Source organism: Thermobia domestica, chromosome 2 (genome assembly GCF_964235325.1).
Source record: "Thermobia domestica chromosome 2, izTheDome1.hap1.1, whole genome shotgun sequence".
In the NCBI taxonomy this organism is placed as follows: Eukaryota; Metazoa; Arthropoda; class Insecta; order Zygentoma; family Lepismatidae; genus Thermobia; species Thermobia domestica.
The window spans coordinates 385176532-385204323 of record NC_137455.1 but is presented as its reverse complement, the minus strand read 5'-3'; the positions used below and the strand labels follow the sequence as shown (position 1 = coordinate 385204323).

General features: G+C 36.2%; 1 protein-coding gene across 2 annotated transcripts in view; it reads right to left on the bottom strand.

Moving 5' to 3' along the window:
- The window catches only part of LOC145678887 (uncharacterized), a 136299-nt gene extending 111994 nt beyond the window's left edge, over window positions 1-24305 (bottom strand). For both annotated transcript variants that reach the window (XM_081749463.1, XM_081749464.1), the window contains exons 1-2: window positions 23838-24305; window positions 4766-4840 (exon numbers count right to left, since the gene is read on the bottom strand). In XM_081749463.1, the coding sequence (XP_081605589.1) occupies window positions 4766-4840; window positions 23838-24033 (271 nt within the window). In that variant the 5' untranslated portion in view covers window positions 24034-24305. The remainder of the gene's footprint in view (window positions 1-4765; window positions 4841-23837) is intronic.
- Between the last annotated feature and the right edge of the window lie 3487 nt (window positions 24306-27792).

Genomic DNA, 27792 nt, shown 5'->3' with positions numbered 1-27792 from the left:
ATGGAGAAAATTAATTTATTCAACTAATGATAATCTCTTCATAGGTCCTTAATGTCTCCTCTAGACTTAAATAGTTACAATATGAAAGAATTGTAACTAATTAGCTAACAATTTTTGTCTGAACTCGAGGAACTGATTAGCGTAGATGAGTAGTTAACGCATTGGATTTGAAAGCAGAAGATTCGGGTTCGAATCTTGATAGGATCAAACTCCTTAACATACAATTTGTATTTGAACTCATACTCAGTGTGATAAACAAGACAATCTCCTGTGGAGAAAGAAAGAGTTATTGGAATGACAATGGTGGAGAATTGGAGTAGGACCAAGAATGGAGACAAAGATTTTAAAAAAAAACTTATTTCCATCAATTTTTCCAGATTTAATATTTTCACTTTTTTGCACTATTTTCTAATTCATGAATGATCAGCGTTTTTTCTTTCTTCTTATATGCAGTATGTTATGAAATGATACATTATAGATAGGGATGCGCAGGAGACAAGATTTTGCGGCTATCTCGATTCGAAAATGTGCTGTAAAAGTGATGTCTCGACTCAAAAAATATATATTTTTCTATTGGAAGAGTCGTGTCTCGAATCGAATTTTGTCAGGAAAATCCTGTCTCGACTCGTCTCGTGCGCATCCCTCGAGTTATAATGTCTTTGATATATGGCACTTATTGGACAACACGCTCCAAACAATAGATATTAACCTTAAGTGTTGAATTTTTTCGTGCATCAATTGCACAGCAAAGACTTTTTTAGTGTTCCACAGGATTACCAACAGCTTGAAAAGTTACATGAAAAAATTGGGTTACATCTAACCAGGCAATTGTGATACCAGCAAAAGTTCTGGGCCCGACCTAATGCAGTTATGGCAGTTAGGGGCTAAAATATTTTTGTGGCTGGCTGTACGATGTTTCAGAAGAATGTGTTAAAAATGAAATGAGTAGCAAAAATATAACGTTAAACGACACATTACAAATAACTCTAGCGTAAAGCGACAAAAATTAGGGTCCCTTAATTCAAAATCCTTTAAAAGTGTAGTTTAAGAATTATTTTATTACTTGAGGTTGAAATCAGCCAAAGATAAGAGATGAATTATTATAACTTCAAAAATATTCTTTGCTCGCTTCTACTGTCGACAACACTACAAGCGAGTTACTCGAACTTAAAGTTTAAATCTTTAGTTTGGAAATGTAGTTGGTTGTTTGAAATTGAATGCCCATTGATAATTTTCAGCTTACCATGAAATTCAAACCACATTTAACGCCTCACTCTGCTTGCAATTGAACCCTGGTCTCCCGACAGATGAGAATCCTAATTATTTAATCACAAAAGATAGTTTTGGCTTAAACAATTGAAAAAATATTTTCACTGAAAGATGATGTTAGATTTTATTTTGTTTCTTTCAATGAGGTTCTGTTTTTAAAGAAAAATAATCCTTCCAGTGTAAGACAAATTGCAATGCAATTAATGAATCTTCCGACACTTCGCCTTAAGCTTCTAATCCTGGATGATATGCAACCCAACAAACTTTGACGTTTAATGGGTTGCATACGCATCAGATAACACACCTATGCATTTCACGACATAACAAATAAGATGTCGGCATCTTTTAACGCCTTGCGATTATGCACCGAGTTTAAGGAAAATTGTGATGATAAAATAGATTATAATAATGAAATGACGGAAGTGGGATGAAATGGGAATACCCTGAGAAAACACACACATAGGTTTGTCCACCACAAACCCTACTTGCAGGTAAGCATACTGGTTAATGTTCTTGCTTTACTATTCAGAGGCTCCTACTTAAAAGAAATTCCGCGGATAGCCAAGTCGAGTGAAATCTTCCCAGTCTGTATGTGAAATAATTGTAGAAAAGGGGAATAAGAGGTTCACTCAGTTTCTACCTCACTAACCACAATCCCTTCAGTGATTTTCTCCAATTCCACTTCATGAATGATTGCACGGTGGCTTGAAGTAAAGTCTCTGGCTGACTTTTTTTTTCATTGTATTTGTCTTTTTTATATAGTTAACGATTCCAATGACCATTGTCTCTCTTGAAATATATTTCACCCAGAGTATTTCTCGATTGCTATTCAAAAAAAAAAAAGTATAACAGAGAAACATTTAAAGCAGGGATGCAAATAGCCACTCGGCCACTCGCCCGGGGCGAGTGGTTCATCGGTGCGGGTGAGTATTTAATATAATACCGAAAGCAAGTAAATTATTTATATTGTGGGATGTGGGCTAGTAGCTTTTTTCTTGAGCTAGTAAAATTTTGTTGCTTATTTGCATCCTTGATCTAAAGGATACTGCAGGGGTGCCCAAAAAGGGGGGGCTATGACGCAAACTGCGTCATAGAAATATTGGGGGGGGGTAAAATCTATATAAATAGTTTGATGGGGTGTAAAAATTAATCGAAAATATTTTGTTTTTTCATGGAAGAACACCTACGGATAGACAATTGGGGGGATGTCATGGACATAAGGGGGGTGGGCACCACTGGATACTGGGACATTTATTACTTGGTGATTCCAACAAATCTCTCTACAATACTTATGCAACATCAAATACTCTTAAGGGCTTGTATTATCTCTGACGTGAGACAATCCTTTGCGCTTTGAGATCTTTTCTAGTAAGTAAAGTAATATATTCTATTTTGTTCTTTATAATTTCAACTGGTTACTCTATTTGAATATATGTGTATATTGTATGTAATTTTCTCCTCCCTCAAAAATCGTGTCTTACTTGTAAAATGTATCTTATACGAGAACAAATAGCATTAATTCTGAAGTTAAGGAAGTCAGTGTGCCGCTTAATTTTGGAGTAAGAAAAAATAAATAAATTTATTCTCGTGAACAAATTCAGCGTTAGCCAGCCCCAAGCAAGTTCTGAGAAAGAAGGAGTGTCAAAAGAAAAAGAAAAGAAATGAACTCTGATGCAACATTGTGCTTCACTTAGTTAATGTTTTGGAGAGGTGGGTTCAACTTAAGCACCAGCTGACCAATTCTAAGGACACTATAGCAGGGACGTCATGAAGTTATTTTAGTTTAACAAGGACTATGTGCATAGCGTACTTGTGTTTACAACAGTTAATTATTAAGTAAGTCTCATGCTAACAGACTGCAAAACGAGGCAGCTAGCTCTAGCGTCACGATGAAGCTGTGATTTGAAGCTATTGGCGGAGGTGGAAGACAAAAGTTATGACAGAACTTTGCCTACATTATTCGAGGATGTAAGTCTACAACGATGATTTTCCTCACACTTGCCCTGTTGGAAGCTAGGTCCGGCCCTTTTGAGAGCCAGAAAAATCAGAAGATGGGGGAGACTTCTGCCATAAGGATCATCAGCTGTTTAATTGACTGACACTGACCGATCAGTAACCAACAGGTCGCTGATCGCCAGATGGAACGCAAAGCTATTAGTTGCCGTTTCTTCGTCTTTTGCCCATGAGTCGTAGGAATTAATTTATCCGACATTTAAATGTGTTCCTTGTAGGATAACTACCTGGAGATCAGCCGCTAATACAGATTTCTGCACAAAACGTGAATCAGTACAAATGTACCGATGAATTATATGGTGTTTGTAGCAATCCGAAATTACCATTTAGCAATTAACCGTAATTTCAACTAGAACAACGTAAATTGTGTAAACACTAGCCACCATGTGGAATCGATTTATGACATAGATGTTCATTCTTGCGCCACACGACTAGTCTTTTCTTATTTGTTCCTTTTCTTTTACTTTTTACATGATAGATCTTAAAATTTTCCTTCAAATGATCTTAGTGTTTGTTTCTGTTGAGTATACCCAACATTTAGCTGATAAAGGACTTCTTGGATTTACCCCTGCTTGAAACTACATATTTTTTAAGCTAGTGTGTCTTCGTTTTTCAATGTCGGATTGGAATTTAGCGTCCATTTCAGCACTGAGATTATTTGGGACGTAGATATATAGCTACAAATGGGAACAGAACCATGAACTCCCTCCGGGAATCGGACCTGGATCTTCGGCCTCAAAGGCACGTACTCTAATCATATAGTATCGAGGGAGCTTCTTTCTTAATGTTGGAATCCTTCGCATGTTGCAGGTAAGAAATCTGTTACAAATGTAACTTCTTATTTTCTTTCGTGCATGCAAATTACCTGTCGGTAAAATTGTTTGAAACTCAGGACTTTCTCACTGAATAACATTTTCTTGGGTGGAGGAGGGAAAATGAAGATAAAATGTTTTGTTGCCATTAGTCCATTTACATTCAAAGGAGTTTGAAAGAAAATTACCACATTATTGCTGCATCCAATATTTGAGAGTACCAGAATATATACAGTATTAAAAGTGTAATTTGTAAAGTGTAAAAATAACGTTAGTAACAATGGATATTAACTTTCTGACCAAAAGTTATAATTTAATGATACCATTTGTGCAGAGCTAGTCTTCAATGTAACACATACCAAAAAGTCTCAGAAAAATATTTCTTAGTCACGGTAATACAAGCTTCAAACAATGCAAAAAAAAAAAAAAAAAAAAAATCAGTCGGAAGTCAATCAATGCCTCTAATGTATTCAAATAAGCTTTTAAACACAACTATGGATGAAATACGGTAACATGCCGTTTACTTTGTATGTTTCTGTCAATTAATGGCTGAGATATTTTAACTATGCCCACCCCTTCAAAGGTAGTATAAATAGCTTCTCGTTTTAAGGATTGTGGTATTCTCTTGAAAATCTCGCGCCTTTAATCTCTATATAAGAGTATTTTGTTACCTCTTCGTGTGTCTTCTTCGGGCCTTCTGGGCGGTGGTGGTGGAGGGGCAGGCGTTGGAGTTGGGGCTTCTTCTTCTGTTACATGAAAAAGAAAGAAAGAAAATAATTTTATAGAAAAATATAACAAATTACCAGATCGCAAACATGAGTTTAACACAAGTTATAACCAATAATAATAATAATAATAATAATAATAATAATAATAATAATAATAATAATAATAATAATAATAATAATAATAATAATAATAAACATACCCCTTCTAATTTTTAAATGGCAGACACAAGACTATCACTCCTCAATTTATAAAATCTTGAGAAAATGAAATGAATTTTTAAAAAAGAGATGAACAATTAAAGGAAATTCCAGAACTAATAGTAATAGAAACAATATATATGTGTAAAATTCCACACATAACATAATTCAATTTCAACAGAATATAATTCATACCTAGTTTTGGGCACGAGTCGAGCTAAAACTAGACTCGACTCGAGACTATAAAGGGAATTCGAATCGAGTTTCGAGTCATGTCAAAGGTAATTTTCTTGAGTCGAGTTACAAGTCGAGTCACTGTTTTGAGATCAAGTTTCGAGCCGAGTCGAGTTTGATAAATGGCTCGCTCGTTCAGCTCGTTTTAACTCGTTTTGAAATCATTGCCTGATTAGACTGGAAAGCGAAAGAAATAAGAAATGAAAGCAGTAACGTGGAATATTTTTAGTGTTAGTCACGAGATGGGACATTGTTCGCATCTCGTCTCGTCTCGATTAACGAGATGACAATGGATTTTTATAACAAGACAGCCTCAAATGTCGTGAGCACCAATATAAATATATACTGTAGTTCTTACCATCAAGGCTGAGACCTGCACGGTCGAAGTTTTGAGCCGAAGCAGAAGTCCAACCCGGGTAGTGATGTCAATCGGCTCCGTTCAGTTCAACTGAGCGAACAGCTCGAACCGGGTCGGTTGGGATGAGGCATTGACTCGGCTGGAGCCGGCTTCGTTGAGATAAGCCATCAGCTCGGTTCGTTTCGGCTCGAGTCGGCTCGTTTGGGTGAGGGCTCGACTTGATAGTGAATGAGCTATGAGCCGAGCTGCTCGAGCCGTTGACAACTCTAAACCCGGGCCGAGCAGTTTTGAACATGTTCGGGCGGCACCTTATAACTTTTAACAATTTTTGGCTCGAGCCCGAATTCTTGCTCCTCAGGAATTCAAACCCAGAACCTCGTGAACGATGTCCTTGCCTCCTAGACTTCACGGCTACCGAGGTCAGCAGTCAACTAGTTTTTAGTATTTAGATACAAACCACCTATCTTTCATGTTTGTACATGGTGTTATAATAATAATAATAATAATAATAATAATAATAATAATAATAATAATAATAATAATAATAATAATAATAATAATAATAATAATAATAATAATAAGTAGTAGTAGTAGTAGTAGTAGTAATAATAATAGTAGTAATAGCAAGTATCATTGATAATAATCATATTGCCTATGTAGGATAGGCTACCTGAAAAAAGTACTTGAAACTACGCACAGCATTTGACTAAACTTGGATCGACTCGACTCGAAACTCTACTCAAATTCAAGTCGGATTCGGGTCGAGGTAGAGGAAATTTTTCGAACCGAGTTCTAGAGTTGACTTTAAAGATGTCTGTTTCGAGTCGAGTCGAGTTTCCATGAAAACTCGTTCGAGCTCGCTCGTGTCCATCTCTATTCATACCTATCACCTATTCGAATTGGTTTGAGTTGATTTTGAGTTCAATGTCCTTTTCAGCAGCAAGGCTATATGAGACGGGACCTACTGATTAATGTGGAATCTGAACGATATGAGCTCCCGCTGGGAACCGAATCCGGGTTTCCCATGTGAAAGTCGCGTACGGTAACTGCTCAGCCACGAAAGAGCTCCACAAACATTTGAATAGACACACAGAGATAAGCACCTTAGGAAGTCAATCTTAAGATGGGACATAATATACATTATTTCATAGTTACACAGATAGTATTAGCATACGTGTCTTTGGCGTGAGAGACCCGGCTTCTATTCCCGGCGGGAGCTCATGTGGTTCGGATTCCACGTTAATCAGTAGGTCTACGTCTCATATAGCCTTGCTGCTGAACGAGACGTTAAGCTCAAAATAAATCGATTAAACAGACAGTACTGTACTAATTTATTATAAGATGTGATTCCAACTCCTCTGAGCATGACAAGAGAGGCCAAATAATGTTTCTCAGGATGTTGCTTGTTGCTTCTCATTTCTTCAGCGACGATTGTAAATGAATTCGTCGTAAATATATCAGGGGTCTAGTTTCAAAACCTACCATATCCATTTTTTCACTTTTTGAAACAATGAGAACATGTAGCTCTGTTGTAACAAGCGACTTTCATTTTGTTCTTTCAACAATGAAATGTGTTCATTGTTGTTTACAAACATGTTCGCACGCACAAAATCGAGCACTGAGCAATAACTTTTTAAGTCCATATACGCAGGATATGGTAATGGAAGCGAGAAATGAATATGGTATGTTTTGGCACTAGACCCCTCCTATTTGCTTATTGTGACGGAATGAAATATAATGGGTTATGAGAATTAGCGATTAAGAGCTCGGTTAAATCACTTCCGGGATAAAAATAATCTTAAAGAAAGTCTTCTTCAAAATACACGGGTGGAAACACATTTATGAACGGCTTTATGGATCTTCCAATTCGCAGAAAATTCGCACACAGAATGGGTCTTTGTGGACGGTATAATGATCTTAATTTGAAGGTTGCAGCGTACTAGACACCGTAGAAAGTATGCTGATTGTTGTGGCTGTAGAGATCATGCTGGTAATAGTTTTAAGATTGCCAGACAATACAAAATGGATCAAGTTCCGTCTACAAGCCAAGAAGACACCAGTAAATCAATAAATATTGTGCAATATTAGTGATTTCGAACGTGGCCATATAATGCATATGTCGGTATGGTTTATTATGTTAGCCTTTATTATTTCCTAGTGTGATATGCCATTAATCACACGGGTTCGTTACGCGTATTTTCACTCCGATTACTAATGAAGAACAAAATGTTCGGTATCCAACCTCCATCGTAAGGCGATTGAGGAGCTATTAGAATAACGCTGAATCAACTACCAACTAGAATAACGCCATCATCATCATACTTGTAGGTATTCTGCCATTATTGGCAGGTCACTTGCCGTAATTGAGAAACTTTCACGTTCTACGGTCTTCAGCTAACTTCTTCGTCTTCACGCACGATGTTTCTCCTTTGATATCGTATACTAAATGTAGTCTTCTTCGCCTCCTCAGTGTCTTTTCTGCCATCATACCTCCTTGCATATCTCTCATCATACAGTTCCTTCTTAGAAAATGTCCAAACCAGTTTCTCTTCCTCTTCTTGATAACATCTAAAATTGTTCTTTTCTTCTAATATCATATCTAATACCCTTTCATTCGTTTTCCGCTCAACCCAACTAATTCTCTCCATTCTTCTCCACGCCCACATTTCGAAAGCTGCCAGTCATTTTTCATCATTTTTGCGTGTTGTCCATGTTTCTGACCCATACAGTACAATTCTCCACACGATGCATTTTATGTCTTTTTCTCATCTCTTTATTCAGGGTCCCACAAAATAGACTTTCTCCTCCTAAAGGCTTCTTTCGCCATTCCTATTCTTGCTTTTATTTCACGTTAACATTTCATATAATCACTAATAATACTACCCAGGTAGCGAAAACTAGTCACTTGTTCTATTTTCTCCCCTCTTACATAATTAAATGTAAAGCATTGTTTGAAATTGTTTAAATGTGATATCGTCGTAAGAAACGAATAGATGAGAGAAAACTGGAAAATATTTGATCCATAGGTGAAAAGTTCATTTAATTGTTTGAATTAAACAGATACAAAGAAGAGCAAGTTGAATAAAATCATGTGGGGGGGGGGGGAGAAAGTGGAAGAAACAATCTCAGTGGTTCAGATGTATAAGATGCTGGGATCATACTATTACTACCTCGTTATGTATTCTGTATTCATTTCCATTGTGACAATACTCGCTCCTTCATATGATGTACTTAAACTATGTTCCTATTACAAATCACAATGCAGTAGCACTTTAACTTACATAACGAAATAACCAGCAGAGCACTTGTCAAATGCTCTCAGCATGCAAATTGCACAATATGAAGTGTGTACACTACATAAAGAAGGCGTTGATGTCCCTCAGATGGCCTCTTATTGAGTCACTAGATAGAGGTCACGTTGGTACTCAGACAGCGTGGGATTAGATCGAGTGTCCAATTTTGCATTGTATATCAACAGTGTTTAATGTTCTTTGCTCTTTATCTTTAGGAATGAGCTGACGACGATCTAGTATCTCTTGCCAGATTCGTATTGGCAAAACTTTGATAGCAAAACTCTACTACAATAGTTGTACGCATTCATAATATTACACGTTGCTTAGACAAAGAAAATCACAAAGGATTTGCAGCAGTTAAAAAAGAGGCAAGTGGAAACGACAGGTCAGAGGTCATGTTTCCTTCGAGGCTTTATTTATTTTTGGGAGGTTTAAAGTTTCCTTCACCTAGTTTTCAATAAATTTTCCCATCAAAAGCAGCAGCCCAATACTAAAAGTAGAACACTTACTTTGTGCTTCTATAATGTCTTTTTTCATTCATTATGAGAGCAAAACCGGTTAGAATACCGCTCTGATAATAACATTCATACGAATGTCCAGCGAAAAGATAAATGTCCAATCAGAGCGCTGGGTGAAAGTTTTTCTCTGACGTACATACCTATACAGATACAGTGTTGCACGTTGGTGGGAAATTTCCTGTCAAACGGGAAATTCTGAAGCTACTGATGAGATTTGGAATGTTTTTCTTAAATAGACTGGAAACATGAAATTCTAATATTTTCAATTTTTCTACCGTGTTTTTATTAATTCATTCTTTCAGTTCCTCACTCATTCTCACACATAAAAGCAGACTTATTTATCCCAACACTGAAGGAGTTTGCATGCAGCTAAATAGGAATAGACAATAAGCCTATGAAGGAAGAAAGAGAATAGATCAAAGCCGGGGGACACTGCTGCGAATGACCGCCAATAAGCAGCCAGCAGACATTACTATCAAGGGCGCCGATCTCGGTGGGCCGAGAGGGCCTACGGCCCTCCAAAGCTCATGTGGGCCCCCTCATATTGTATTTATAAATATACGATATTTGGTATAATTTGAATGCAATTTGTTTTAAAATCCTCATATATCCCTTCTGCATCTGGATGCCCCCCTCCCAAATTTACAGAGAAATTTGGGCGCCCTTGATTATTATTCTATTCGTTCTGCTACTTCTTTCTAGTTGGTGGGACTGTAGTTTCTGAAACAAGTGGATAAATAGTCATCTGATGTTTTTGCGTTTTGGCGCGCACACAGACGTAGTTTCTATGTTTCAATGACCAGAATAAACATTCATATTAATTGGCGGGAAATTTTGCATTTAATCAGGAAATTTTATAGTTTCAAATGGGAAATTTGCTGTTGTGAAACTGACAACACTGACCTCGTATGCGTCAGCGTGGTATGGCGATAAGATTATCTCGACTTCTACTGTTTCGTAAAACGATAAACGAACAGATTATATGTGAGCAGCTCGGGCGATCATGATGTTACGCGCCATTTCCGGTGAACATGAGTTATTAGGTGGAATGAATTGTGATCGAACCAGAGAAAAGTATGTAGGTAGTTTCATTTCGGAAATATATTTGTAGATGGCAGGGATAATTTGTTTGATACCTGTAATTGCACCGAATAACTCGAAAGTTAGAAATGTTCTTCGTAGCCACTCATATATATAACACAGAAAAACGAAAATTTCGCTATTTGCCCGATGTTTTATCTTTTATGAACACATTTCCACCTATAAAAGCTGTTTTTATCATGTTTTCCAGCAAAATTATGCAATACAGTGCTTCTCGCTAATCAGGAACAGCAGAGGTTTCGTTCTGCTGTTCTACGTATAGGATGTTTACATGATAGAGTCAGACCTTAAACTCAACTCAACTCCATTATTATTTTGTCATTAGGACTTTCCTAAGATTTTGTAGCATTTAAGATACAATATAATGACTTTTTGGCAAATTAGAAAGGAAAAATAGCTGAAACAAACAAGGACAATAATTCCTATAAAATGACCACGTTTTCAACCGAAAGATCATCCTGCATCCTATCTCCAAGTCGCAATGGAGGATTCTCCAAGAAGTTTCCACGAACGCAAAAATTTCAAATAGAGAAAGAAAGAACACTGACTGTTCAAAGCTAAACTTCACCTTCAATAGGTTAAAGTACGACATTAGAAAACTTAAACTTCCTATTTGCATGTGATATGATTTTGGGAGATCTCTTAAAGCGACAGGCAAATTTGAATGCTTAAATATTCAGCTTAATTTTGTATTGAGTAAGTTTATAAATTATTTGTTATGTAATTAACCTTATATACTGTGTCCAGTGATGAATTCAGACATTTTCACCCGGGAGGGAATGTGAACTCCTCGGGGAGGGTTGTTTTTCTGTATTTTTGCAAGAAAGCAACATATTTAACAATTCCATTCACATGCACATCTTACCTAATATTGAGACTAATTGCTGATAGATATTCAATGTGAGATTATATTAAAAAAAAAAAAACCCGTTAAGTCAGTGTTTCCTTTTTAGGTATTGATACTTATTAATTTGATCTTTATTTCAAAAATATTTTATTCCGTTTTGCTGTATGCTACACGGCACACGAAACATAATTTATACTTATTAATAGATTAATCTGCATAAAATTGAGAAAGTATGTATTAAATCATTTCATGAGACATATGAAGATACATTAAAAGACCATTTACATTTGTAAATGTGTGAGAAGCCACACTTTAATGTATTTTCTGAAATTTACATTGTTTCATGCATAGATATAACATCCATCAATGCATTTACATAGTTGCAGCTAAACTACTAAAACTGGACACATATATTAGACTTATCCAGACTAACTTTTATGAATGTTTCAAACTTTTATTTACACTCATTGTATTCTGCTAACTCAGATTCAATTTTGAAACTTCTGATTTTTGCACTTACTTCCAAAAGTGGATACTCGCTTATGTATCTAACGTTTTTTCTAGTAATTTGGAGGTTAACGGAACATATACTAATACATCTTGATGTAATTTCAAGAAAAAACTTATATTTTACTAGGAGACATCATTATGAAGTTATCCCGAAAGGGATTTGTGTATACTAGTATCTACTGTCACAGCAATCATTCTTCTGCAACTGAATTCTCAAGATACGTCGAATAGACTTTCTGTACGCTGGGGTTGTAAGTGTCTGTAACCTACGTACTAAATGAGTTCGGTGTACTTTTGTTTGTTCGTTGAAATTTTTAGGATTTCTTGTCAGCACCGCTATATGAAACGTAGACCTACAGTTATAAGATGGGATCCGAACCACCCTAGAGAGTTCAAGATAGCTCTTCTATCGGAGATCGAACTCAGGACCACATGCACTAATGACTCATGCGCTAGCTACTAGACCAATGGGGAGGGCTGCACACGTATGTCCGTGTAGCTAGATGATTAATGTGGGTTGTTCCGTCATCCACTTCGATCAAGAAATATCATTGTCGATGTACACTCATGTCCAAAATGATTGTCGCATATCTATAACAGTCTTCTTGTAAGAATAGCTATAATTTGATAATGATTTTGCAGGGTACTTTTAATACTGATACTATGCGTATAATCGGAAAATGTATACAGGGTTTTCATAAAGTCTGGACGGATTTAATTTGCTTATAATTTTCATAAAAATGCTCATAATGAAATCAAATAAAGTGCAAACGGTAGCGGAAGGATTAAATTTTTAGTTGGCAACACTGTTAGATAAGCGGCAACTCTGAACACGTTGAGAGAGGGAGAGGGAGGACAAGGGTCAGTTTCTTACCAAATTCCATCCATTGTTGTTTTCATTGTTGTTTCAATGTTGACTGTTAAAAGTAAGTTGTAAGCTGTATTGGTGTGTGTGTCTTTTAAAGAAATAAATAAATGAAAAACTCCTCTGAGAAGACTATTTTTTTTTACCCTATCAAAGATGGCGTCGGTGAAAGAGAAAGCGCAATGTGTTCTGTGGTACGCAGAGCTAAAATCACCAATTCTGGTGTGTCGAAAGTTCACTAAAGAGTTCAAAAAGCCGGCACCGACTGAGAGTGCAATCCGAAAGTGGCATGCTAAGTTCTTGGAGACAGGAAGCGTCCTGGACCGTCCTCGAAGTGGGAGGCGGGCAACATGGCCTGCAACAGTGAACAGGGTAAGGGAAAGCATCATCAACAGCCCACAGAATTCGATTCCTAGACGGTTCATGGAACTCGGAATTCCTCAGACAACCGTGTTTAAGATAGCCAAGAAGATGATCAAGGCCAAAGGTTACAAAATCAAGATAGTCCAGGATCTGCATGATGAAGATTTGGACATCCGGTTCAACTTCTGTGACGCCATGCTCAAGCAGTTGGAACATGGCGACGTTCTCCTTTCAGCCATCATGTTCTCAGATGAGGCAACATTCCATGTCTCCGGGAAGGTTAACCGACACAACTGTCGCGTTTGGGGCACGGAAAACCCAAAGGAATTTAAGACACATGAGAGAGATAGCCCTAAAGCGAACGTTTGGTGCGCTGTGTCCTATGATCATCTGATTGAACCGTTCTTTTTTGAAGAGGAGACCGTGAATGGAGATTCGTACCTGGATATGTTGCAGAAATACGGTACCTCATTCCGGAACTGGAGGCACGTGGAATCCAGAACGACATCGTGTTCCAACAGGACGGAGCAACCCCTCACTATGCAATCAAGGTAAGACAGTTCCTTGACGAGAAATTTCCTAACCGATGGATTGGCCGCGGTGGCCCGACCGCTTGGCCGCCAAGATCACCCGACCTTACCCCCTGCGACTTCTGGCTTTGGGGTCATGTGAAAACGGAAGTTTATGCAAAGAAGCCAAGTGGTTTGGAGAACTTAAAGGACAAAATCTGTGGCTGGCATTTCGGATCAAACACGGCGGAATGCTGTGAGTGGATTCCAGCGCCGCCTACGCGAATGTGTGGACGTAAATGGCGCCCAGTTGGAGGTGCGGCGGTGAATGAACTGAGCTGGTGCAGATTACAGGTAAAAATTTAATCCTTCCGCTACCGTTTGCACTTTATTTGATTTCAATATGTAAATCAAATGTATGTATATAATTTAAATATGTATATGATTTCAATATGTTTCTACTTTATTTGATTTTTATGTAAATTATAAGCGAATTAAATCCGTCCATACTTTATGAAAACCTTGTATTTGTGGTAAATTTTATAGGTAAAGAATTATAAATACGAAAATTAGAATGAGTAAACCAAAATGTTGCTAAATAGACAAGGAAGTTTTATTTTCATTTTATTGTTCTTATTTACTAATCTTTTCACATCAAATTTGCCACATACATGTCTTTGCCGATTATACACATACTAACATTATAAGAAAAACCGGGTGAATTCGTTATCAAATTATATTCCTACAACAACATATTTATAGACATGCGACAATAATTTTGGACATGAGTGTACATGAAACGAAATGAAATCCTTCACTTTTACGTCCCAGGATTATGCAGTATAGGCTAAAGAAGATAGTAATGATTAGAAAGAATGAAACGATGGAACGGAAAAAGTGGGAGGGAGTGGGAGAATCTTGAAACACACACACACAGTGTTTCTTCATCACAAAGCCCGCTAGGCGAGAGGTGTGCTTTTAATGTACAGTCTTGTTCATAAAGCCCTAGTCCCAACCTCGTTTCGAAAAGCCCTGCACTGTTATAGGCAATTGTAATTAAATCAAAGATATTTGTTTAGAGGCAAAGTACTAGAATTTCCAACATATGGTTGCCAGAATAGGGTCTTCTAAAGCAAAGTGAGTGGGCATGATTTTCTGAATAAGCTTTTATATTTACCCCCTTAGTGCATTAGGGAGGAAATTAGAATAGAATTGTATTAAGGGACTCTGTAGAAAGCAAGAAATTGACAATAGCAAATGATGTCCTCGCCACGTTAAATAGTCTGACTCGCCTTCTTGCTATGGCAGTTAGTTTGGTATTAAACTATACTTTGTGAATTTCAAGTGAAATATTATCATATGACGCATATCTTCATTTTATTCACATTGTGTTTAGCTTTCAGTGTTGTCCAGTTGCCGAATACTCTTTTAGTGTGCAGTGACCAGAATCATTATATCATAGCGTACGCAGGCTTTTTCTGGAATCGTCTAGTTTTCCTGCTTCACAATCTCTGTAAAGGTCTATGTTCTTGTTCTGAGGGAATACTAAAGTAAAGATTCCACTTTCGAATCGACTACAGATCTAAACTTGATGGAAGTGTCTGAATGAGTTGAATTTCAGTTTAGCGTCCCTTTCAGCAGCGAGGCTATGTGAGACGTGGACCTACTGATTAACGTGGAATCCGAACCACATGAGCTCTCGCCAAGAATTGAACCCGGACCTCTCACGCCAAGGGCGCGTACGCTAATCGCTTAGCCACGGAGGAGCTCTGGAAGTGTCTGGAAAGAAATCAAACCGGTCAGTCTCCCTTCAAAATCAACTGACTTTTAATATTAGATAGAGTGAAGAAGAAACAGAAGAAAATGAAACGAAATGAAATGAAATCTTTGAGTTTAACGTCCCACGATTATGCCCTTTAGATTAAGGGAGACGATGAGTAAGGCAAATGAATCATGATGGAAGAATTGGTGGAATGAGAAAGTGGAAGGAAACTGGAGAACTTCGAGAAAATCCACGGACACGATGTTGTCTACCGGAAACTTACTTCACCGGGTATCGAACCAGGGACCCCACGCACCAGAGGTAAGCGCTCTACCACTGAACCACTGTGCCCCCAAAAAGAAATTAAAGAAAAAAATACTAATGTAAAACGAAATAAAATGTAAAGATAAAAGTACTATTCGGTAAATCTCAATTCAGCTGAACAAAATGTTACAGGTAAGTTAAATTCTCATGAGTAATTTTCGAAAAAAATGAGGAAAACTGATTTTTGTATATCTAAAAATTGATACGTTGTAGAATAACTAGGACACTTATTAAGTTGTAACTCATACTGAAGTACGGAGTAATCAAGATCTTTATTCTGACATTAGCAAGAGGGCAGTACCTGTTACGGTTAATGAGATATGGATAAACATTGAGTCGCTGAATTGCAAAAAGGAAGAAACTCCAAATTTTGAGAAAATGAGTTGAGATATACAAGTTGTTCATTTAGAATGAATCCATTATGTGGTATAAAAAGGAAGAACATATACGCTTTCTACAGCGCATACAGGAGTTTCTCGAATATAGGGGCGATGGAGATTCTTCTCTTTTCAACTCATTGATTCAATTATCATTAATCCTTTAATTAATTATTTTAATTTTTGTTTAACTATGAAACATCTAGCAATTGATAGGTCTTTTTGAGATGAACAAAATCGTACAGGCGAATATAAATCCTGATGCGGGTTTTTTGACAAAATCGAAAAAATATTTTTTCCTTTTTTCTGTTTTTTCTGTTTTTTTAATGTAAAAATTGATGCTGTGCACTAACCTGCCACATATTACTTTACTCCCTTATCAACGTTTTCGTTTTCAATCTAGCAAAATGATACGATACAGCTTAGTTAATGATATATATATACTTGAATCCTTGAATTATCAACTCTTTAACTTCTGTTTTTCTGTAATATAGACAAAAGACAAGACATATTTCAATAGATAAATTTCTTCGATCTGAACAAGATCAGATACTAGAGGAGTAAATTCCGATGCTAGTTTTGGAGAAAATTGAGAAAAATTCATTTTATGGAGCTAAAAATTACTCATTCCTAGTCTATGTAATCTATCTAATCTAATATGCATAAATAAAACAGTTAGTTTGTCTGTCTGTCTGTGGGTCTGTGTGCGGCCTGGGGACCAGACGAGTGGATCGAGTTACCAAATTTTCGTCACGGGTACATTGGTCCAGGCCCCAGGCCAAGACGAACCAGGGGGGTCTCAGGGTATGTTTATCAGGACATGTAAAAGTAGTAGAAAATGTCCGATATTAGTTTTTGCGGTCGCTGAGATCAATGGTGAAACTCTGATCGGCTTAACTTCTAAATTCACACCATTCGGCTGCGGGTTGGGGATCATCGGGTGGTATACCAAGACATGTAAAAATAATCCAAAATGACCGATATTAGTGTCAAATCTATAGTTTTCGCGGTCGCTGAGATCAGTGGTGAAAATTCCATTAGCGATGACGTTCAAATTCAGCTACCACTCTATGCAGACTAAGAGTCACCTGAGGGGCGGTACCGAAACATGTAAAAGTACTAGAAAATTACCGATATTTTTTTTTTTTTACGTTGTTCAGTTTGTTTACATAGATATTTTATCTGATCCAAGCGAACAATGGGTATTTCAGGTAGTCAATAATAATTGGTAGTTCTTTCTCTCTTAGAACAGATTTTTATACACATAAAAATTCACTGTTAAATAAACTATTAAATCTATTATAGTTCGTCTTCTCCTAACAATGGAAGACCTACTCTTAACACAGTGGTGCCCACCCCCTTCCCCCCTTATGTCCATGACGCACCCCCCCAATTGTCTATCCGTAGGTGTTCTTCCATGAAAAAAAATCTTTTCGATTAATTTTTACACCCTCTCAAACATATTTATATAGATTTTAACCCCCCAAATATTTCAATGACGCAGTTTGCGTCATAGCCCCCCTTTGTGGGCACCCCTGTCTTAACATAACGCACTTATTCCAAACGGTGAGTTATGAAATAGTTGAAAGAATATTGAAAATAATAGAAAACATGTAAGAAAATACATACAAAGTATGTTTAGCAAGAAAAAATAGGAAAACAACTCATTGACGCAATGGTTTTCTAACATGCACATGAGTAGATTATATTTATGAAACATCACAAAACTCCTTCTTAGCGTTCACCTCTGGTATGAGAGATCCCGTGTTCAATCCCAGGTCACGCCAAATGCGATTTGTGATGCATAAACACCGTGTGTGGTTCCCCCCCCCGGTTCAACGTTTCCTTCCATTTTCGCCTCTCCACCATTATCATCCATCTCATCATCGTCTTACGTTTAGCATCAGCGCATAACAAACAGAACCTCTTTGTTACACTACATTTTCTGAAGAAGTAATCGAAATTAGATTACAAAACGTTTAAAAATATTTACTAGGAATAGATACGTCGCATGGAAGAATTAACTCATTATCTTGTTTTGTTAAAAGATGTCAAAAGAAGAGAGACACTGCTCAAAGAAAATCCAGACATTTTATTAGAATTCACAGATTATTAAAAGGAAGGTCAAGGTTTTAGAATACAGAGAGAATCAAGATAACAAGATGGTTCTGGACTTTAAAACATTTACTCTCATTCAGGATTCGGTTCCTTCTCAAATTTCTAAAAATATTTTTCCTTCTCTTTTTTCTTCTAATTTTTAAATAACGCATGCCTTATGTGCGTATGCTTTCAGATCAGACCGGTAGCAGTGCTTGTATGGGATAACAAACCGAAGTAGGACCCCTTCCTATATAGCCTCGGTGCGGTAAAAGGATCGCACTTTTTTCATTTATATTAGTGAAGAAGTTGGATGCACTATTTGGATACAAAGCGAAATAGGTTCTACAAAATGGATTTAGATGGAGTAATAACTCTTTCTAGTAATTTGATTCTAGGACAGATATCTAGAGGTACAGTTTATTACGTCACAACTGTCAAATTTCTGGACTATACGGAAAACCTTATAAACATATATTTAATGTTATCCATGACACAAGACGAGAAATAAGGTTTTATGTCTCGCAAATTTTGTAAAGTCTTGTTTCGTATTGATTCTCGAAAACTTCTTTCTCGTCTCGTCTCAATTCTCAGAAAGCTTTTCTCGAAACTTTTCTCGTCTAGTTTCGTAGATTAATGCCCTAATATTTTTTCTTAATTTCTAACTACAAGTTACTGGAATCATTCTGCGTCACAAAAGGTCCGGTGTCTGATATAACAAAATTTAAACGATATTCATTGTTGAAGTGTACGTATTCACTAATGACTTCTGTTTTTTTAAACGCTAATAAATGCCACTTATTGTGTTTGTAGAATCACTTTACCAATCTACAGTTTTTGTATTAGGAGTCATGTAACACGAAAACACTGTGATCTGAGACTTGGATGAACTTTAAGTATTGGCCACTAGAGTCCAGAAATTTTTTGTCTCACCTCGAATTCGAAAATACACTTCTTGTCTCATGGGAAATCACTACATATATATGAGTTCTTTTAACATTTATGTGTATATCTGAGTGCTCTACTCGAATGCAGATTGGAGGCCGCGGTGGCTCAGTGGTAGAGCGTTCATCTCTGGTGCATGGGGTCCCGGGTTCAAACCCTGCTCCACCAAGTGGTTTTTTGTGGTGGACAAACACCGTATGCGTGGGTTTCTTCGGGGTTCTCCCGTTTCCTCCCACTTTCTTCATTCCCATTATTTCATTCATCTCTCATCATCACGGTCTCCTTTAGCCTAGCCGGCATAACCGTGGAACGTAAAACTCAAAGATTTCATTTCATTTTTCGAATGCAGGTTGTAGCCTACTTACCTATAGAGGCACTAACCCAGGAAGCTGGAGATAAAATGACCAGTGCCTTTCCTCTTGTAATGAAATCTTAAAAACTGAGTTTATATTTTTAAAAAAAATCATATTGTATAAAAATACTAAGAAGCTTTATTCCAATGTTATAGTCATTTAAATGATCAATATAGTTTTGTACTGTTTCTTTTAAAAATGGCAATTGTAAAAAATCTGAAAATACTTCGTTAATTAGGTGATGGGAATCTAAATGGAACAAAAAAATTTAGACAAGCAGTGTTAATGTATTATTAGTTAATGAGGTTCTCAGCTAATTACGTAGCAGTAAAAGTTATTATAGAGAACCTCAGGATTCCAAATAATGTAAATCATCAAATATAAAAAGGTACGCGAGAGACCAGGCATTCTTTTGAATTTCAAAATCAAATTCAAATACAAATGCACATTTGGATTCAGAGTCTGACTCAAACATGGGTAAACTGAACAACTGCTCTTCATCTTAATGTAAGTTGTATTTTTTTATCCTTGTATATTAAACGCTGTCACTTAAGAGTTTTAAGCTTCACATTTTAGATTCCAACGTAATAACAAAATGTTGGCTCAATAACTTCGCTTTTATATTATTTGTCTTTAATTTTATGTAAATAAAGTCTTGTATTTTGTTAAAGAAAAAAAGTCTTTTAATTTAATTTTACCTTACATATAATTCAATATACAACAAACAAAAATACTTTTCTTTCAAAACCCACCCTAGCTAATTCAAAATCCTAAACCCTAACAACTACAATATTTAAACACTCTGTAGTTCAAACAGTGCTATGGCAAAACTAATAGTTTCGAGCTGGAGTACAGGAATAGGTTGATAATTAGCATTAGAGATACCAAGTGGACAATAATGTGTAATTATGGATTCATTACACAATCAGTCGCTTAATATTCTTCCGCTATTAAACAATTCTCCTGTAAATATTAAAGAGCATACTTTAAATAATCAGTCCTCACTATATTGTACGTCTTTATTGTGTTATTTTGGAAAGAAAATTGTAAGTAAAGACAAGAAGAAAAAGAATAATGAAGACTCTTCAATAATAATAATAATAATAATAATAATAATAATAATAATAATAATAATAATAATAATAATAATAATAATAATAATAATAATAATAATAATAATAATAATAATACTGTTACACTGTATACCACCTGAAAATTTTGATTTCTAATTTCGTAAACCAAACTCCTTAACGATCTACATTTTATCAAAGTTTGGCTTAAACATACCATTTTACCTCAAATTAAATTAAATATAGTTACTTAACAATGAATGAATATATGAGAACGCGTACACAATCATTTAGATTCATTTCAGTGTTATATTCCACGCACCGCATTTTGCATCCTGAACATTATACTAACCCGCTAACCTGAATAGCACTGCGCATAGTGTATCAAGCAAGGAGCTATCCATAATTACTTTGATAGCACACATGGGAAACCGATTTTCGATTGCCCATATTCTCTTGGGGTCGGCTGGATAGAATCCGTCCGTCAACGAGCACGATCCCTAGCTTCTGAACGGTTTACATCCTGGCCAAAATTGATGGTAATCCTCCAAGTAGTTTATCAGATTTTGTGCATCCCGGACACATACTCAGACAGAGTAAGTATACAAAGGAATTTTTGATAAAGGAAAATCCTTAATAAAAGTCAGCTATCATATTGTCCAGAAAATTAGCCAGACACTTTTTCTTTTTACCAAAATTTCAATTATGAAAAGTTGAAATGACTCTCAACTTCGCAACCTTACTAAATTTCACCTTTACGACACTGGCATTTTTAAAATCATGCTAATTTTCCATTTTGAATCCTTTCTCGTCACATCTTTGAAATCTTTGAGTTGTACGTTCCACGGTTATGCCGCTTAGGCTAAAGGAGACGGTGATGATGAACAATGAATGAAATGGTGGAATGAAGAAAGTGGGAGGAAACGGGAGAACCCCGAGGAAACCCACGCACAAGATGTTTGTCCACCACAAAGCCTTTCTCGTCACAGTTACATACATATGCTACCTTCTCATACTATACCTCGGTCTTATGGTAAGTAGATTGCCTTCTAAATACTAAATACTTGGAAAAATAAAACTACTACTTTTCCCTGAGAAGACTATCTCACAAATTTCAAGGGATTTACTTATATTCGGGTGGGTAAGGCCAAAATCTCATATTGTCAAATCCTTGCAGCCCGAAATCTCGCGATATGAAATCTCGTATGCTGAAATCTCGGCAGGACGAAACCTCGCCATAACGGTTTATTCCGAGCAAAATGTTCAATATATATTTTTAAAAAGGTTTTAATATCAATGTTGTAGTCATGTTCTTACTTCTCATCTCACACAATATTGTATTTGGAGAGCGAGATTCGAACTCATGGGGAACCTTTTCGAAACACCCCTGACCGAGGTGACATTAATATTAAACACATAGACTTTATGACTCGTTAGAATATATCAAACAGGGGAATGCCTGAAAGTTCTTTAATAGACAGTGATGACTGTGTTAGAAAATATAACCAAATAACAGCTCGGATGTCGTGAAAAAATTAGAACATAGATCAACTTCGTCTATGGTATTTCATTTATTGGTATGGAATGATATGACACGACGCCCCATTTACTTTAGACTTTAATATTGAACGGGTATAAACTTATATAAGGCGTTTAGTCAACAAAGGAATTAAGTTCACTTTTAGTCATTTTGGGTATATTTGATCTTTAAGATATCTCTCAGAAGATCCTTTTAGAGGTTAAATATTCCTTCCAGATTTGATTTGATTTCATTGTCAGTTTAGTGTCCCTTTCAGCAGCGTAGCTATATGAAACATGGTCATATACCTTAATGTGAGATTCCCGCCGGGTATCGTTATCGGGTTCTCCTTCGCCAAAGAAGATTCATCCCAGACATTGTAAATAATTCTTGTAAATAACGTTAACATGTACTCAAGCGCACTGTACAAACTTTATATGTCTCTTTTCCATAACTTTGGTAATTTCATTTCATTTCCATATGATTGAATGCTCCATATCTTCTGTGGCTTCCATCACTCAAACTTTTTGTTATTCTATTAATAAAGACCAAAATTTAAGGTTAATTTCTGGCTAATAATAATAATAATAATATGAAACAAAGACTTAACTAAGATGGCTCCAAATATGCTTATTTTAGACAATGGACACTTGGCAGCTTCAAAATGAATGGAAGGATACACATATAATCGTCAAATGAAGTCAAACGAGAGGAAGTTCTAACCAACAATCTTCCTTTAGTTTAATCATTATTTGCTGAACAGAAACTGCTAAGGTAGTGATATATTAATCTATGCAGGGCAGCAATCTGCTAAGCTGTTTATCATTTCCTCTTTGTAAAAAAAATATATATAAAATCCCTTATTATATTCTTTTAGTGATCTGTTTATTTATAATTATTGTTTTCGAAACATACGTTGGAAATTTTCTTCTGTCATTATTTCAAATGTAATTACGTTCTCTCGCCTTTGGTACGATTTGCCCGGGTTCGATTCCCGGTGGGGACACATGGTTGAAAAAGTGTAAAAAGCTTTTTCAGGTCAGCAATCCTGGATGAGGTTTTCTGGGTTTCCTCATTCACACCAGGCAAATGCCGGGGTGGTACCTAACTTATAGGTCCCAGGCCACTAATAGGTCCTAATCCTAATCTTAATTACATGTTATGTTTAAATATACTCATAAAGCAATATATTGAATACTTCTATATTGAAGAAATTTTTACGGCGAGTTTATCCTCTGGTTGAGATTTCATCCCGATTTTGGAAAGCGGTTTTGGAAAGGCGACATTTTGGCCAAATTTTATACTCAATCCTTATGAATGGGTCCTTAGTGAATACGAATCCAAAAAGATTAATTTATTTGAGTTCCAGTTACCGCGATTCTCACTGATGATAGCAAGCCCAAGGTTGATTGCTGAGCTCTCTCGTGGCTAAGCGGTTAGCGTACACGCTTTTGACGTGGAAGATCCAGGTTCGACTCCCGGCGAGAGCTCATGTGGTTCAGATTCCATGTTAAGCTGTAGGTCCACGTCTTATACAGCCTTGCTGTTGAAAAGGGACACTAAATTCAAAATCAAATCAAATGAAGCCAAGCATGATTGAGTAAAAATCTGAGATAGAGTATGTTATCATCAAGATTAGGAACTGCGAACTTCATTGAAGACAGTCAGTCTGAGCCCGCAACCATTTGCAAAATGCCCATATCTGCATGTCCTGAGATTGAACCAGAGACCACTTGCATTAGAGATATAAAACAAATTTTTGGTTGACTTACCTTCTTCATTTCCATTTTCGTCCTCATAGTCATAATATTCCGCGTAATTATATTCGTCATAATTATTGTCATCGTCCTGAGCACGAACACTGGATATGACCCCTATCACTAGTAATAACACAAACAATACATTCCTTGAAATTCTTAAGCTCACCGAGAAATCGGCGACAGAATTTCTGTTCCAAAACAATAACATTGTTCGGTTTTTTTGCCTTATTCACTGTTTATGCAGAGAAGAACACATATAATTTTTACAAAGAAAATCACATAAATAAAGATATTTGTAAAACAAAAAAAATCAACTGTCACAACCACTTGTTTCGAATGTCATTTGAGTGTTGTGTGTTGAGGTGGGGGCACCTAGCCCCCCGGCGGATGCAGTAGCTACTGCTGGAAAGCCTAGCTACTGCGCTCCGCTGTCGTTCGACACAGCGCACACGAGTTCACACATCAGATGAGAAGAGAGGTCGGCCAGAGTTCAACCAAAATTTATATACTTGGAGTGGCAGAGCACGGCCTTTGGGGCGGAGTCTTCTGCTCTGGGGGTGTGAGGTGAGGAAGGGTTAAAAAGACAGAGAGGGGGATGCTCAATGTCTGGTGCAGCATGTCACACATACGGCTCTGGCTCATTTCATTTCAAGAAGCTTTGGAATGAGAAGACTTCCGCTTCGGATTTTTTTAAATAAACACTTTTTCTACTTTCAACAGTTTTTTTTATTTGCTAGTGTTTAGGTCAAAACAAAACATTATGGTTTTCAGGAATTGTTGTTTCCCCTACGCGTCACAGCACGTTTTAAAATTTTTACTGAATAAATTAGACATTATTAAAAAAAACAATAAAAAAATTGTATTTGGATTTTGACTTAAAACAACCAAATAGTGCTTCAGCATTGTTTCACATTTCTTCTAGAAGGTAAGAAAAGAGTTAGAAAGAAAGAGGTGTGAAGATGCAATTAATTATAGCAGTGGCGTATTTAGGAGGCTATCGGGCTTAAGCCCCCCCCCTTCCCAAAATAAATTTGTTAGGTTTTCGCATTCCACGAACAGCAATAATCCTTCTTACCATTTCTAAGAATTTCATTGACTTTCCATTTTCTTATGTTCTTTGTTAAGAAATATTGTATTTGTCAAATTTCATTCCATGTAAGAACTGCATTCTTTTTTTTCTTTCGTCCATTCAACTCTTCTATTTGTTTTTCTTAGTTGTTACTTTCTTTCGTTTCTCCTATCATACTTTCGACCGTTGTTAGTTGTGATTCAAGTCGGCCGTCGTCAGTAACACCAAAACTAAGAGGAGCTGATAGGCGGACCTGGTGTTCCACACCAACTTGCACGGACACCAGCATAACAGGACTTTAGTTATTATAGCAAAGGAATATATTCATCATTTAGTTGTAAAGAAAGATAAATGTTTGAATTAAAGAATATCAAGAGGAAGGGAACAAGTAGCCCGGGAAATTAGGTAGGCCAAGAGGATGCTTCTGTTTCTTGTATGAATACAATAAAAGGTTAGATTCACTGCTAAATTTTTGTGTGTATAATATAAGATTCACCGGTCTGCATTTCTTGTCATTAAAACTGTAATCAGCATAAAAGCCTATAATAATTAAATGTGCGCCCCAGCGTTTTAGATCTTTCACCTAGAATGGAACAAAAAGGGGTGAAAGTACTTCCCTAAGTAGCTCATACGAGGCCTTTGAGTTTAGACAAAGTCTATATGAAAAGTACAGAAGGAAGAACGGAAAATATCCCTACAGTTACATGTAAAGGTCTTTGTTACTCTTTCCTCTCTCGCGCTTATATACAGTATATATATATATATATATATATATATATATATATATATATATATATATATATATATATATATATATATGTGTGTGTGTGTGTGTGTGTGTGTGCTATTTGCGAATTTTTCAATTTTTGAGCCCTCCATTCGATAAAGGATGGATGCTATATTTTAATTTATGCATAAACTGAAGTATTAATGGCAAGAATCACAGACTGATGAATCATGTGACATGACACAAAAATTTAGCAGTGAATCTGACCTTTTATTTTATTCATAGAAAAAGAAAGAAAGCATCTTATTGGCCTACTTAATTTCCCGGACTACTTATTCCCCCGTCTTGATTTTCTTTAATTCAAACATTTATCTTTCTTTATAACTAAACGATGTAAATATTCCTTTGCTATAATAACTAAAGGTCGTTATGTTGATATCCGTGCAAGTTGATGTGGAACACTTCTTTCGCTTATCAGCTCCTCTTAATTTTGGTGTTACTGACTGAATCACAACTAAGAACGGTAGAAAGTATGACAGGAGAAACGAAAGAAGGAAACAACTAAGAAAAAGAAAAAGAAGAGTAGAATGGACAAAAGAAAGCAAAAGGAACGCAGTTCTTCCATGGAATGAAATTTGACAAATACAGTATTATTTCTGAACAAAGAACTTAAGAAAATGGAAAGTCAATGAAATTCTTAGAAATGGTAAGAAGGATTATTCTTGTATTTGGAATGTGAAAAACTATTTTACGGGGGGAATGTGGCTTGAGCCAGATAGCTCCCCTAAGTACGCCACTAAGAAAGAAAGAAACGCACTTTGCGATGATTCCGATTTAAAATTCCCGATGCGCTTTGGGCTAGTGTTTAGAACAGTTAAACAGAAAGAAGTGGAAATATTCGTAGCCCGAGAGCCTGATTAATATTTTATATTAAGCTTACTGTTAAAATTCGAAAACTCAAACAAAATTATTTTTGAATAATAGATCGAACAAATTATTTGAATAAAAAAACTGTTTCAATAATTTATATACTGCAAATATTAAATGATTTATAGAAAAAAAGTTTCAATAATTATTCTAATTTATAATAGTCCTAATAGATCGGTGCATACGTTTGTAGTGTTTTGTAAATCAACATATATTTAATCACGCGCGGTTACATCACTACAATAACTAATTAATACAAGGACAAATAGTTAAATAAAAAACATCCTATTTTATTCTTACGCACAACACCAATCACTCACTTCAGGCACATATGCGGGGATTTATAACGAGGAGGATTCCGATATACTAAATTTTGTAAAATGACTACTGAAATTAGACAAAATTCACAGAAAAGTCGGGATTTCGGGAGGTTCCGAATCTCCACGACACACCCCGTCCGTACGTCCCTGACTCACTCAATGAGCCAGTAACGTTTGACAGAAATCCTCCTGAAGGAGCCATTTAAGGTTAGTTTAAAGGGACAAGTTTTGCCGCTAGATGGCACTACAGTCTTAGTATCTCTCCCATGTATTTTTTACCTTTCACAAAAATTTACAATTTTTAAAATAAATTTCAACCTACAGATTTCAAATTTTTAGAAATGGAACTTCATAATCTATCGAAGGCAATAATCCGTGCCGATTTTTTATTTAGAATTTTCTTCATTGTTGAAATGGCTTGATTGTTGAAATGGATATCCAAACCTTTAACAATGAAACTGATTCAACAATGAAGAAAATTCTAAATAAAAAAATCAGCACGGATTGCTCCCTTTAATAGGTTATGAAGTTCCTTCCCTAAAAATTTGAAGTCTCTAGGTTGAAATTTATTTTAAAAAATGTAAATTTTTGTGAAAGGTAAAAAGTACATGAGAGAGATACGAAGCCTGTAGTGACATCTATCGGCAAAACTTGTCCCTTTACACTAACCTTAAGTGATCTTCGTCGAAGTGTAACAGTCATCTTGATCATAGAGTATCAGTTAAGTTAAATTGGTTTCCACGTAAACGAGATTTCAGCAATGGAATCAGCTGGCCATACACAACATAAGTTGTTGCTGCCATTCCTGCACAGGAGTATCCTTTCAGATTTTGCCAAATGAGGGTGGGGATGAGACAAGATTGTTCATGAAACAATGATGACCATGATAGTCCACTCTTTTATAGTATATTAGTAAACCATTTA